The sequence below is a fragment of the Emys orbicularis genome, chromosome 14 (genome assembly GCF_028017835.1).
Source record: "Emys orbicularis isolate rEmyOrb1 chromosome 14, rEmyOrb1.hap1, whole genome shotgun sequence".
Taxonomy (NCBI): domain Eukaryota; kingdom Metazoa; phylum Chordata; order Testudines; family Emydidae; genus Emys; species Emys orbicularis.
Window position 1 is genome coordinate 32,895,714 of NC_088696.1, and position 12,761 is coordinate 32,908,474.

General features: G+C 43.9%; 1 protein-coding gene and 1 pseudogene across 1 annotated transcript; both read right to left on the reverse strand.

Annotated features, from left to right (window-relative positions):
* Positions 1-130: 130 nt before the first annotated feature.
* LOC135888720 (ferritin heavy chain A-like) lies at positions 131-3,006 on the reverse strand. The gene is made up of 4 exons (XM_065416487.1): positions 2,896-3,006; positions 2,371-2,517; positions 1,645-1,770; positions 131-286 (listed from the first exon to the last, which is right to left on the reverse strand). Exons 1-4 carry the CDS (start codon positions 2,995-2,997, stop codon positions 131-133), a joined length of 531 nt encoding a protein of 176 aa, XP_065272559.1. The 5' UTR covers positions 2,998-3,006.
* Positions 3,007-8,050: 5,044 nt separating this feature from the next.
* LOC135888714 (ferritin heavy chain A-like) lies at positions 8,051-11,661 on the reverse strand (annotated as a pseudogene).
* Between the last annotated feature and the right edge of the window lie 1,100 nt (positions 11,662-12,761).

Sequence of the window (12,761 nt, forward strand, 5' to 3'; positions counted from 1 at the left end):
AATCATACCACACCGATTCTAGATGAGGAAGTTTTATTGTCAGCACTTAGCAATTACTCTATACATCTTTTGATTTGGGAATGGAAAGGCTCATATATTCAATTGGACATTGCAGCTGTCAGTGCAGACTTCAGCTGCTCACCCCCAGGGTGAGCTTGTCAAACAGGTACTCTCCCATGCCATTCTGGGGTACTCCTAGGCGCTTCAGGTTGGTGAGGTGGTCTCCCAGCTGCTTGATGGCCTTCACCTGCTCCTCCAGGTAGTCAGACTCCAGGAAGTCACAAAGCTGCAGAAAGAAGAAACCAGGAAGACTTATTCTAGCTCCTATGTGCTTAGTAGAGAGAGGGCTGACTACTTAACTTACTAACTGTCAAGATGGGAGACAAACTGTACATGTTCTGTAGAAGCAGGTAGAATGAGTGAACGGGAAGATCCTGGAACTAGGAAGAAAGGTTGCTCTTCCTTAAAATTTTAAAGCATAAAAGAGTATAACCTCAATGGCAGTTTACATGGAATCAGATCCCCTACATCCACCCCAAGTCATCATTAAACAATGCATACAATGGAGAAGTATGAGAGAGGATTTCATACTGGTGGGATAGTCTTTGAATTCAACCAGAAACATTCTGTACAGTGTAGGCAAGAAATATCCCAGAGTGGATGCCACTCATTTATTGCACACTGGGTCACCTTCTCCATTATCCCTGTGCAGAAACAATCACCATCCCGTTTTTCCTTCTTGTGGATTTGAAGATGCTTAAGTGCAGGAAATACATATGGAGGTCACCCACTACTGATTTTGTTCAAAGTAGGTTAAGATCACTGTAAAGGACATGGGTACAGACAGACATTACACGATTTCTAAATAGATGTTTTGCTACCTCTCATTTTAGTTCTCCACATTCACCTTTCTGCTGGTTTTCTACTGTATTGAATTTTACACGTTTGCCCCCTCAGTTTAGGGCTCTCCATTTAGCTAGCCATTTGTTTTCAGAAGGGCTCCCCTCTGGTTATTCCTGTCCTGCTAGGTCCAGGAATTCCTTGGGCCCCTTTCACTCTAAGGAGGCACAACTGTGACCGTGAGAGAACATTTGCAGTAGCTAGAGCCTATCCATGAGAATTGTGGCCATTGATATTTTGCTGCTGAATTCAGAAGGGACTTCTTTCAGGACTCTGATGTAAAGCAGGGAAGAAAACACTGCTACATAGAAGTGCATGAACTAGGTCCTCACTTTGAAAGGGTGGCTTTAGCCCCCCCATCTGCTACAGGTATAACCCCATATTAATTCCCACCCCAATTAGTGCCCCTCTATGGTCTCAAAGGAGGGAGGAAAAATGGCTTCTGTAAGAGACGGAAGCCATTTTAGAAGTTGGCATGGAAAGTGAAAGAAGAAAACTGGGGAACTTAAACACTTCATTCTGTCACACTGTGTGGCCAGAAACGGAGAGAAGACAAAATGTTTGAAATAAAGTGGTTCAGAAGTTGAAAAGATGGGGGGGGGGGGGGGAAGTGTCCCTTTACCAACACCCTGTTTTTTCCAAAACAGGAATTTTTTATTTTTTTTTTAAATCTGAGTTTCCATTAACTCCCATTCTGAACTTTGCTGACTACAACCTCCATTCCTCCTGCCAACTTATACTCACATGAGGATCATTCTGCTCTGTAGCCACTTTATGCAGGTCCAGCAGGGCCTGGTTCAAGGTCTTCTCCATCTGCAGAGCATGCTGCAAGACCTCCAGGCTGTTCCCCCACTCATCCCGCTCTGGCTTCTGTGAAATAGCCACCAAGAAGGTTAGTCACAACCCATACCTGCTCTAGCTCTGTTAATGTCTAGGCCCCAGTGGGGAATCTGTCCTGCTGCTCTTCACCTCTATTCTCCAATATTGTTATGGCCAATATGCCAGCAGCCCCTTTGCAATGTAGGTCATTATTCCCTTTACTACTAGAAGTCTCTACCAACACCAATACTGCAATTCTGGAAGAGGCACATTTTATGTGATTTCAAGACATTTACAGCTAATTGATCTAGCCCACCAGGACAGGTTAGTACTAAGCAACAGCTCTCCAAGCTTATTCCCTCACTATGCCTCTCATGCCTATGTTTAGATAGAAAAGGGTTCACATGCATTCTAGTCTCCTGTCCATAGGGTACACCCTGCATAGTAAGCAGGGTAGAGCCCATCACCTAGCTGACTTGATAGTGTGTGTCCATCTATGGGAAGTTGTTACACAAAGCAGAAATGTATGATGCCAAGCAGAATTTGAACCCTTTCCCTACAATACATCAGCTTTGATTCCAGTAGTCCCTCCCCAGAACATCTTATGGATCAGATAAGACACTGAAGTGACTGTGTTCCCCGTCCCCTCACCTCTATGTCCTGCAGGACACTGCGTCCCCCTCGCTTGTTCTGGTATTGCAGAAACTTCTCCGCATGCTCCTTGTGCTCATGGGACTGCTCCATCAGGAACTGGGCCATGTGCCTCAGAGCCACATCATCACGGTCAAAGTAGCAAGACTGGAAAGAAGTACAAGATTAATATCTCAATGCCTGACTGGGTGTGTCAAAGATCTTTGCTAGTGCAGAACTCAGTCCATACAGGCCTTAAATGCCACATATAGGTGTAATCCAATAGCAGTACTACAGGGTTAACAGAGTTTTAGTCCCACCTCTGAAGCAGTCTCAGAGTTCCTTATGCTCTTGTACAACTCCATCTCTGCAAAAGCATTTACCCAGATGAGATGCTACAATCTTTGAGTAAGCATTTATAATTCTTCCTATTACAAAGAAGCCTCAGCTACCTCAAAAAAGTTTTACAGGAGTTTGTTGTAATATTTAGAGTAATAGCTGAAGTGGAAAACAGAAAATAAGATCCTAAGAACATCTCTGACTCACCATAGACATGAAGACATAGCTAGCACGCAGCTCCAAATTCACAACACAGTTGATAGCAGCCTCACACTCCCGGTGGAAGTTCTGGCGCACCTGAGACTCCATTTCAGCACTTCACAGAAGAAAGGATAATGAGCACTAAGCACTCACCAAACCCTATCCACACACTGCTGAAACAACCCACCCCAGAGAAGACATGGAAAGTGTTTTCCTCACAGCTGGTTTTAATACTGTCTGGAGCATGGTGTGGGTGTGATGGGTAGCTTCTGCCATCCAATGGAAATCCCTTCTGCCTCAAGGAACCAATCAGCAATGCATTGCCACAGCATGACTCAGCAACTGCTGCTCTGAAACAAGGTAGAGTTGCTGAGCTTTGTGGATGTTTTCCTCCACTAGCATGGTCAGATCACACCCTCCCTGGTGTTTTTGTTTGTACTGATCAAGAGATTTGAGCTACTGTGGAGAAAGCAGCAAACAAGTGTGATTTCCCCACAAGTCCCTGCTCTGAAGAGAAGCAGCTGGAATGGGGACTCTGCGGCTATGTGCCTACAGTGCACATGGCTTAATGATTTCTATGAATTCTGCTTTTGATTGTCAGTTTCTTGAATGCCAGAAGCTTTGCATGATACCTGTGATTGTTATGCTGCCTTGGAGTCCCATCTCTCAGCATTCTTCTGTATCCCAAAGCATATCATTGTAGACACTGGAGCATGGAGTAGATCTATTTGATCACAGTGGAGTGGGTAGAGAAGACACAACACTGAGAAAGACAGGAACACCAGGGTAATGGCAGGACATGGTCCACACTGTTTAGCAGACAACAGGACAGGGACAGAAGTAGAGCAGCCTAAGCTGCCCAATGTAAGTTTCTACTTGTGGTTTCCCTGGTGGATATGTGGTATGTAGGGCTGACAACTCAAATTATATTCATTCAGCTCTATAGCAGGATTAGAGGTGGAAATGCCTGTGATTGATCTTCTGCAAGAAAGAAATTCAGGTCTCTCTGATTCCTCTGACAAACTAAAAAGGCCTATTTAAAGTGTATTTAAACTGGTTCAAGAAATGGCTGCACCTCATCCTCCTTGTTCCCTGTCTTAAGCGGATATTGATATTGATACAAATGAAATGAAGTGTACAGATGTAAAAGAAGATCTGAAATCTCTTCCTCAGCTATCTCACTCCTGCCTGACGAGCAGAACAGCAGTTATCTAGACCTTACTGACTTTCCAGAACCACAGTTCAGAGATCTATTTTCTCTTCCAGTTTTCCAGTACTGGATGTGGTCTGTTCCAGCACAGGGACATCCTGTTACTTGTCTGGTCAAGGTCTTGTTTTCAGAAGCAGCACTGTGACTTCTCATGCCCTACTCATTTCATCTCTAGGAAGCGGGAGGAAATATCTCTCAGCGGTTGAATGACTGGGAAGCAGGAAAACTAATTGGAGATGAGGAAATAGATGTGCCTTACCCCCATGCTACTGCTGCAAGTAATAAAATGGGGACCGTTGAAACAATGAAATATGGAGTCTACAATCAAGTGTGTGGGTGAGAGAAAAAACATACAGATAGAGCTGGGTCTTTTGGGGCACTGAAATAATCTCTATGTTCCCATTTCAGGACCTGAGTGTTACTGGAACCAGAACACTCCTGCATAGAAGAGAATAGGAAATTAAAGTGAGAGCAGACCCTCTGGAGCCTTCTTGCATAGAAAATTAAAGATAAGGGTATTAGCCTCTCTGTTCTGTATTGATGGGTGTAGACAAACTCTGGCTGTAAAAAATCCATTGTGATTTCCTAACATCTATCTTTAGGGTCACTCAGTTCATTGTTAGAAGAGATAAAACAAGGATTTAGTCATGAAACCAGTGGATACATAATACCATTTAGGTTTTATTAATAAATAATGGCTTATGTCTGTTGCAGAGCCAGTACGGTTCTTACTAGTCCCTGAATTCACTACCAAATACCAGTAATTCATGCTTATGTGATGCATTTTACAGCAGATGAAGTCTGTGTCCAGCAACAAAGAGAGAATGGATGGTTATGTGCCTGAGTGACAAGGCCAAGCAACAGCAGCATTTATTTATCCACAGCCGTAGGAATGCATGTTGCCTTACAGAAAAATGAAAGACCAGCCCCATGTCTTCAGAATTTATGTGCTAAGGCCCTCATTCTGCAAATATAATGATGTCAGTAGAACTACTTGGGTGCTTAATCTTAAACACCCTCACACATGGAAATCTGTGGCAAATCTGGGAATTAACCCAGAACTTTTGAGTTCTATTCAAACACCAGACACACATAAACCATCCTTCCTCTGTTGCCTAAAACATAGGAAAAGGACAGCTTACTCAAGTGCCGCAATTCCCAGCAGCCAGACAAAATGAAGGGCAGGTGGTGTAGAAGAAAGATTCATGAAAATTTAGAGTGGGCAATAAGATTAATGACATTTTGCACCACATTGTGTTACTCAGCAGTGAGAGCCAGCCTCTTGGTCCTAATGTAGCTCTCCCACTGAAGCCACTTGCCTTGTTTCTTTATCACAAGGAGGAGAGAGAAGGTAGACACTGCCTATTTGTGAAAAATTGAGTAATTCTATGTTCTATAAGGTCAAAGTTACTCCTTTGTCAGACCAAAGAGAACGTCCTTTGTTGTGTGTGCAAAGTGTCTTATGGAACTACTACGCTCTAGAGCTGTAGCTGAAATCCACTATTCTCTCCAAGCACCACAACTAACACAGCAAGCTCCCATCAGTCAGCAAGAAGATTTGTTCCTAATTCTTGATGTTCAGATGGATACTACTATTTAGATGTGCAGACTGTGACTTGTCTTCATCTTACCCTCAGCAGCACTCACACTAGGGTTTAATGTCGGAAGGCAGACAGTCTGTTCACAAGCAAGGAAAATATGTGCCACTGTCTAAAGTGCACAGCAGTGCATATTATGGGGGAGTAAGGTGAATTATAGAGCACACCCAACTGTTACATGCTATCTGCCCCCACGTGGACAGCACTGGAGTGAATAAAAGGTACTTAGTTCACGTTAACAATCCTCTTTCAAACAGGACTATATTCACATCAGTTAGGTACCTTTTAGGTCACACTGGCAGTATCCACACAGGGCAGTTAGCGTGCAACATGTTGGAGTGTTCTGAAATTCACACACCACATCCTGCACACTGCTGTGCACTTGATACAAGTTCTCATGCTCATTTAAGTAGAACCACAACAGCCAGAGCTGGGACACATTTTCCTTATTACCCCACCCCTGAGCAGGCAGAACCAGATAGCCAAAGTTGTTCTTGCAGCTTTTTTTAGCTCCCTGTCTATCACCCTGCCCAGAGGATGTTTGGGTAGCTGGCTTACTTCTGAAACTCATTATGCCATGAAACATTTCCAGGGCTAACCGTTATCTCAGCTTTATACAGGTAAGTAAACCTTGTTGTCAAGATAAGGACAAGAAAGTATTAGATCAGGTTGTCTGATGTGTCACTTTGTGCAAATCAAAAGTATGAGATACCTGTGGATGTTTCCTTCAGCGTTAGTCCCTCTGCCACATTGCAGCTTTGAGACACCAGACATAACTGCTTAAAGAGCACACATCTGCCCAATTTTTGATGTGGAACAGGAGCAGATTAGTTGAGTCATTCTGGTTTCATTCCTGAAGAGCTAAGTAGAGTCACTGATTACAGTATGGGGAGAAACTGCTTATATTGATTATCTGTTAAAAAGGCCAAAGGGCCTAGCCAGAAGAGGTACTGGTCATTCGACTCTGAGGTCACACATTCTGTTCAGGCCAATAATCTTCTCCTGTTACAGAGGGTGTAGTGGGTCATATCCCACTGTATTAGCCTGCGGCACAACCTAATGCTGATAGCTCATTATGAGCCAAGAGGTTGAAGCATCATTAGGTAAGCCTCTATTGTTTAACAGTCATTCCATTGTCTCAGGTGTAGTCATGTCTGCCCTATCCTCTGGAAAGTTCAGGGTACTTACAGCCACTCTGCTTCCCACAATGTTTACTTGAGCCTTGCCCCAGGCCAGGCCCTGCCATTATTAGTCTCCAGTGCTCAGCATTACTCCGATATATTCCCAACAAGTGCCCCTTGCATCCTTCTCATGCTGAAGCTAGACTGACACATTATGTTAACAATGGAAGCTACTTCATATCTGAGAAGCAAGATTTATTTTTGGATGGTAGAGAGATAAGTCTCCCTTACATTTATCTTATTATGAGATCATCTAGCAACAGCTAAATATTGTCAAAGATAATGGGCTCCTAACCTAAGTTCAGGCCTCTCTTGTTCTTTTAATTAACTAATACACAAGAATCTGTCTCTGCAGCCCAAGCTAATGAACATTGTTTTCACAGATCTCCTGTCCTTTCCCAGAGTCCTAGTACTTTGATCGTGATGACATGGCACAGGGCCCAGTTCTTGAAGGAGCAGTTTCCTTCATAAGGACAGGGAGCTAGCAGAGAGGTTCCTGAAATATCAGAACAAGCAAGGGAAGCAGACAGGTGCAAGGTCAAGGTTCTGTTGCCTTTAAGCCCTAGCTTCCTTTTCTGATTCTGTAATCACATGCAGGAGCATTCAGACTAAGAGTTAAGTGCACTGTTACAGGGTAAATCAAGCCACTTAGAGAACTTAAGACTTCAGGCTGGTTTTAAGTGAAGCATTCAGAGTAATGGGGAATGGTACTAATTCCAAAGGGGGGGGGGGGGAAATCCATACACTACACATGGAATTGGTCTGCTGGGTTATTGGCACCAACCTGGAGGTACTGGCAGCTCAGTTCTCACCACATGGCAACATTACCAAGTCTATCACCTCTTTAAAACCACTGTAGTACAGCCAGATTGTGTGTTGGTCCATTTCTCTATTGCAGAGAGTTTCAGGGTTGCCAGTAGGTGATGTAATCAAGCCCTAATTACTCCCTTGGCATAATCACACTTCACAAGTCATTAAATAGATCCTCCACCACATATAGTGGGAGCTTTTCCCCCATAAGAAACAAAGTGGCTTATGTTATTCAAAGACAAGTCCAGGCTTGGGGATTAGAGAATTTTATTCTCAGCATTTAAGGATTTGTCAAACTATTCTTTGCCCTGGATACAAGGTTCCAGGGAAGCATAAGGCATTCTGAGTCTCTGCTGTGCCATTCAGCTGCTCTCTCCCAGGGTGAGCTTGTCAAACAGGTACTCTCCCATGCCATTCTGGGGCACTCCCAGGCACTTCAGGTTGGTAAGGTGGTCTCCCAGCTGCTTGATGGCTTTCGCCTGCTCCTCCAGGTAGTCAGACTCCAGGAAGTCACACAGCTGTAAGAGGAGACAGAGGATAGTTAGGTATATGGACTCACTCTTGCTCTCTAGTATGTAGTATGGCATTTAGTAACCCCCATTTGGGGCATTGTGCCAAGAAATGGTGTTGAAACAATGAACTACAGGACAGTTCAGAGTCTCTAGTACTGTAAATGGTGTGGAATCCACTGTACAGGTAGAAGTAGCTAGGAAACAGGGCTGTTGGCAATGAGATTAAGATTATCTCAAATTTCATGTGCAGTAAATGGCCCATGTCACTTGAGAGTGGGGGCATTCACTAGTGACCAGGGTATGAAAACCCTGTAGTGGCAGAAATTCAGAAGCTAGCACAGCTTCTCATCAACCTGGCATTTTTCCCTGGGCTTCGGAAGCACTAGAGAGAGGCCCTTTGAGGAGTGGTTTTCAAGACACACAAAGGGCAGGTAGGCACCTTACCCTCTGGCTTGGAATACAACATATGCTCCTGCCCTCACCACTCAATGTGTAAAAGACAGTGAGTGGCTGTGACAGGTTGGATCACAGAAACCCCCTTGGGAGCTGCCACCCGATGTGCAAAGACTACCCCTGTTCCGGTTTTCCCTGGTAGCTCAGGACTCCAGCACCCTGTCTTGCTGAGCCAGACATTCCCGTCTGCTCCAACACAGACCCAGGATCTGAGTCACTTGTCCCAGAGCTGCAAGTTTACCTGAAAACAGCTCACAGAAGTGTGCTCGTCTTTAATACTCAGATGCCCAACTCCCAATGGGGTCTAAACCCAGATAAATGCGTTTTACCCTGCATAAAGCTTATGCAGGGCAAACTCATAAATTGTTCGCCCTCTATAACACTGATAGAGAGATATGCACAGTTGTTTGCTCCCCCAGGTATTAATACATACTCTAAGTAAATTACTAAATAAAAAGTGATTTTATTAAATACAGAAAGTAGGATTTAAGTGGTTCCGAGTAGTAACAGACAGAACAAAGTAAGTCACCAAGCAAAATAAAATAAAATCTGCAAATCTATGTCTAATCAAACTGAATACAGATAATCTCACCCTCAGAGATGCTTCAGTAAGTTTTTTTTCCTCAGACTGGACACCTTCCAGGCCTGGGCACAATTCTTTCCCCTGGTACAGCTCTTGTTCCAGCTCAGGTGATAGCTACGGGATTCTTCATGATGGCGCCTCTCTCCCTCTGTTCTCTTCCACCCCTTTATATATCTTTTGCATAAGGCGGGAACCCTTTGTCCCTCTGGGTTTCCACCCCCCTGGAAAAGCACCAGGTTAAAGATGGATTCCAGTTCAGGTGACATGATCACATGTCACTGCAAGACTTCATTGCCCACTTGCCAGCACACACATATACAGGAAGACTAACAGGTAAACACAGCCATCTGCAGACAATGGTCCTTGTTAATGGGAGTCATCAAGATTCCAAACCATCATTAATGGCCCACACTTTACATAATTACAATAGGCCCTCAGAGTTATATTTCATATTTCTAGTTTTAGATACAAGAGTGGTACATTTATACAAATGGGATGATCACACTCAGATTATAAGCTTTGTAATGATACCTTACAAGAGACCTTTTGCATGAAGTATATTCCAGTTATAATAAATGAATATAATGTGTTTTTATAAAACCATATAGACTGCACAATGTCACAGTGGCATGTTGAATATTGCAGCATAAAAGGGATTTGTTCTTGTTAGTCCTGTGTATAAAGGGAAGACTTCTTAAACACGGAGGGGAGAGAGGGTATGTGTGCATGGTTTTCCTGACCATACTCAGGTGAGGGTCATTTCTCCACTGGGCAGCTTGTACAGGTTCAAAGCCTGGCTACCTTGTGCCCAGGGTAGGAAATTAAACATACTGCGACTGTACGATGTTGGATCTATGCATTGTTACCGCCCACAAACATCCCCCGTTTCAGGGCTGCTTCAGATGGAGAAGTAAATCCCCCCAGACTGTCAAAGCAGCAATGCATGTAATTACTGCCTTCACTCTCTCCACTACCATACTCACATGAGGGTCATTCTTCTCAGTAGCCAGCTTGTGCAGGTCCAGGAGGACCTGGTTTATAGTCTTCTCCAGCTGCAGGGCACACTGCAGGGCCTCCAGGCTGTTCCCCCACTCATCCCGCTCTGGCTTCTGTTGGAGAATAAAACACCTCAGGGTGCTCACTGTAGAGCTGTAATTTCACAACCAAGGCAGCTTTCCACCCCACCACTAACAGCACTGGGCATCCCTATATTTTCATATTCTATAAATAGAAAGCAAAGTTGTGAAGTGAGTGAGTGAGTAGATGGTCAGGTCACAGGTAAGCAAGCCTGTTCTGTGCTTTTAGCCAACACAGGCTCATGTATCATCACATGTCCATACTCACCCTTTACCATAAGATGGCCAAAGTCGGATGCTCCTGAACCATGCAGCTCTCCCTAATTTGCTACAGAGATCACTCTTAGAAGTGCTATGCCTGAACAAGGCCCATCACTTACTCCTAGAGAAGAGAATTAGAACTACACCGCAAGCACAGCTACGAACCGCATTCTCGGAAGTCCAGTTTGTGAGAGCCCTCCTAAGGGGACAGTGTTACTTTGTTGCTTACCTTGATGTCCTGCAGGACAATGAGCCCCCCCTCGCTTGTTCTGATATTTCAGGAGTTTCTCAGCACGCTCCCTCTTCTCACGGGACTGCTCTTTCAAGAACTCAGCCATATGCCTCAGCGCTACATCATCGCAGTCAAAGTAGTAGGACTGAAGAATAGCAAATGAATGTTTACTGACCTGGGCTAGGGAGAGAAAATTCTGGCATTTTATCTGGACTAGAATAGCAACCTAGAGACCTTAACCTAGGTTTTCAGCCTATTGTGTTGGTAGACTCTGTACTTGGCAAGAAACACTCCCTGTGCTTCAGGCTGTGCAGCCAAGGAGCATTCATCCCTTTTGATGAACAGGGAATGGAAACAGAGTGAAACTAGGTGGCAGGCCAGAGATGACAGGGGAGCTTGGGCCAGAGCTAGGAATCAAAGCCAGACTTCCCAAGTCTCCCTCAGATAGCTGTATTAAGTTCCCAGCATTCAATCCTGTAAGAATAAACCCTCTAAATGACATCATTCTGCAGACAACACATTAGTCTTTCCATAGTCAACTCAGATTTATACAAATGGATTTCTGTAGCCCCACAAACTACATGCTATCCTCAACTGGAATTAATTAGAAATTAGGGACTTAGAAAGTAAGCTTAAAAAAAACACACAACCCTTTTAGAAAATGAAGCCCATCTCTCTTAGAGCATAAAGAGACAAGATTTTGTGTTTAAAAAAAAAAAAAAAAAAGAGAGAAGAAGAAGAAAGAAACATTTACCATGGACAGGTAGACATAGCTAGCATACAGCTCCAGGTTCGTCAGGTGATTAATAGCAGCCTCACACTCCGCATGGAAGTTCTGACGCACCTGGGACTCCATTTCTAAATCTATCAGATCTAGCCTTAATTAACAACAACAAATATCAATAGACCCCACTGTGTTCAAACGCTGCTGGCACAAGCACACAGCCTAGAAACAGAATTCTTCTCTTAGCACAAGCTGATATAAATACTGCTCAGAGGAGGCTTTACTGTGATTTACAGATACTACTGCCCAATGAAAGTTCTCTTCCTCCCCAAGACACCAATCAGCATTGTAGGTTTGCAGAATTTGCACTGGTGAGTAGCTGACTCACCAACGTGAACTCTTCTGTTGCCATTATACCCCCTTGAAAAAAAAAAGGAGGGAATATAGAGACTCCCAGAACAGCACATTCAGCCCATTTGCTGGTTCTTGATCAATCCCCTCAGTGGAAAGAAGGTGCAGAAAGAGAAGGTGATGCCATGATAGTGGAGCTTGAACTCACTGGGTGTTTCCCACATTGACCTTGTGAGAGTTGTCCGAGGTGTTTAATCACTAAAAGCATGGCCTGCCATATCTGTAGCTGGAGTTACTTCTTGATGCATTCAAGAATCCCAGGGTCTGTTAGGACAGAAAGTGTAGCATGGACATTTCATGATAAATGGGGACTGTGACATAGAAACAATGGGAGGAATCAGCACAGATATGGTTCCCACCTGTCTGTCTGTCTTTCAGGTTCCATAGCCAATCTCACATACCCCAAACCCATGTGATTCATGCCAGTCAGTCAAGGACTTCTACTTTCCATTCTTCTACCCCTTAAAACAAATGTGTATAAGAAAACAAATTTGATCCAAAATCCATAGCAAGCACAGGCAGAAGCACAGAAAGAGAAAACACTAAAACAGTCACCTCCATATACAAGCAGCCCCATTACTGTAAGGTGGTTCAGGGAATTCCAGGGAATTTTCTATCCTTGTGTATGCGGCTGCATATTTAATAGCTGGTATGAGGGTAATACTTTTATTCAGACTCTGTTCAGTAAAGGACCAATGTTTACTTTTCTTCAGACAAGCTATGCCTATCTAGTCTCAGGCATGAGTGAGTTATTTAAAAGTAATTTAGGCAGTGTTGTCCTGTTGCGTTCCAGGAAGTGAATTAGGTAGTGTTGTTTTAAG

Coding starts and splice junctions, on each gene's coding strand:
- LOC135888720 (XM_065416487.1), bottom strand. CDS start 2,997: ATGGAGTCTCAGGTGCGCCAGAACTTCCACCGGGAGTGTGAGGCTGCT. Junction 2,518..2,895: donor GCTATGTCTTCATGTCTATG/GTGAGTCAGAGA, acceptor ACTTCTTTCCAG/TCTTGCTACTTTGACCGTGA. Junction 287..1,644: donor CAGAGCAGAATGATCCTCAT/GTGAGTATAAGT, acceptor TTCTTTCTGCAG/CTTTGTGACTTCCTGGAGTC.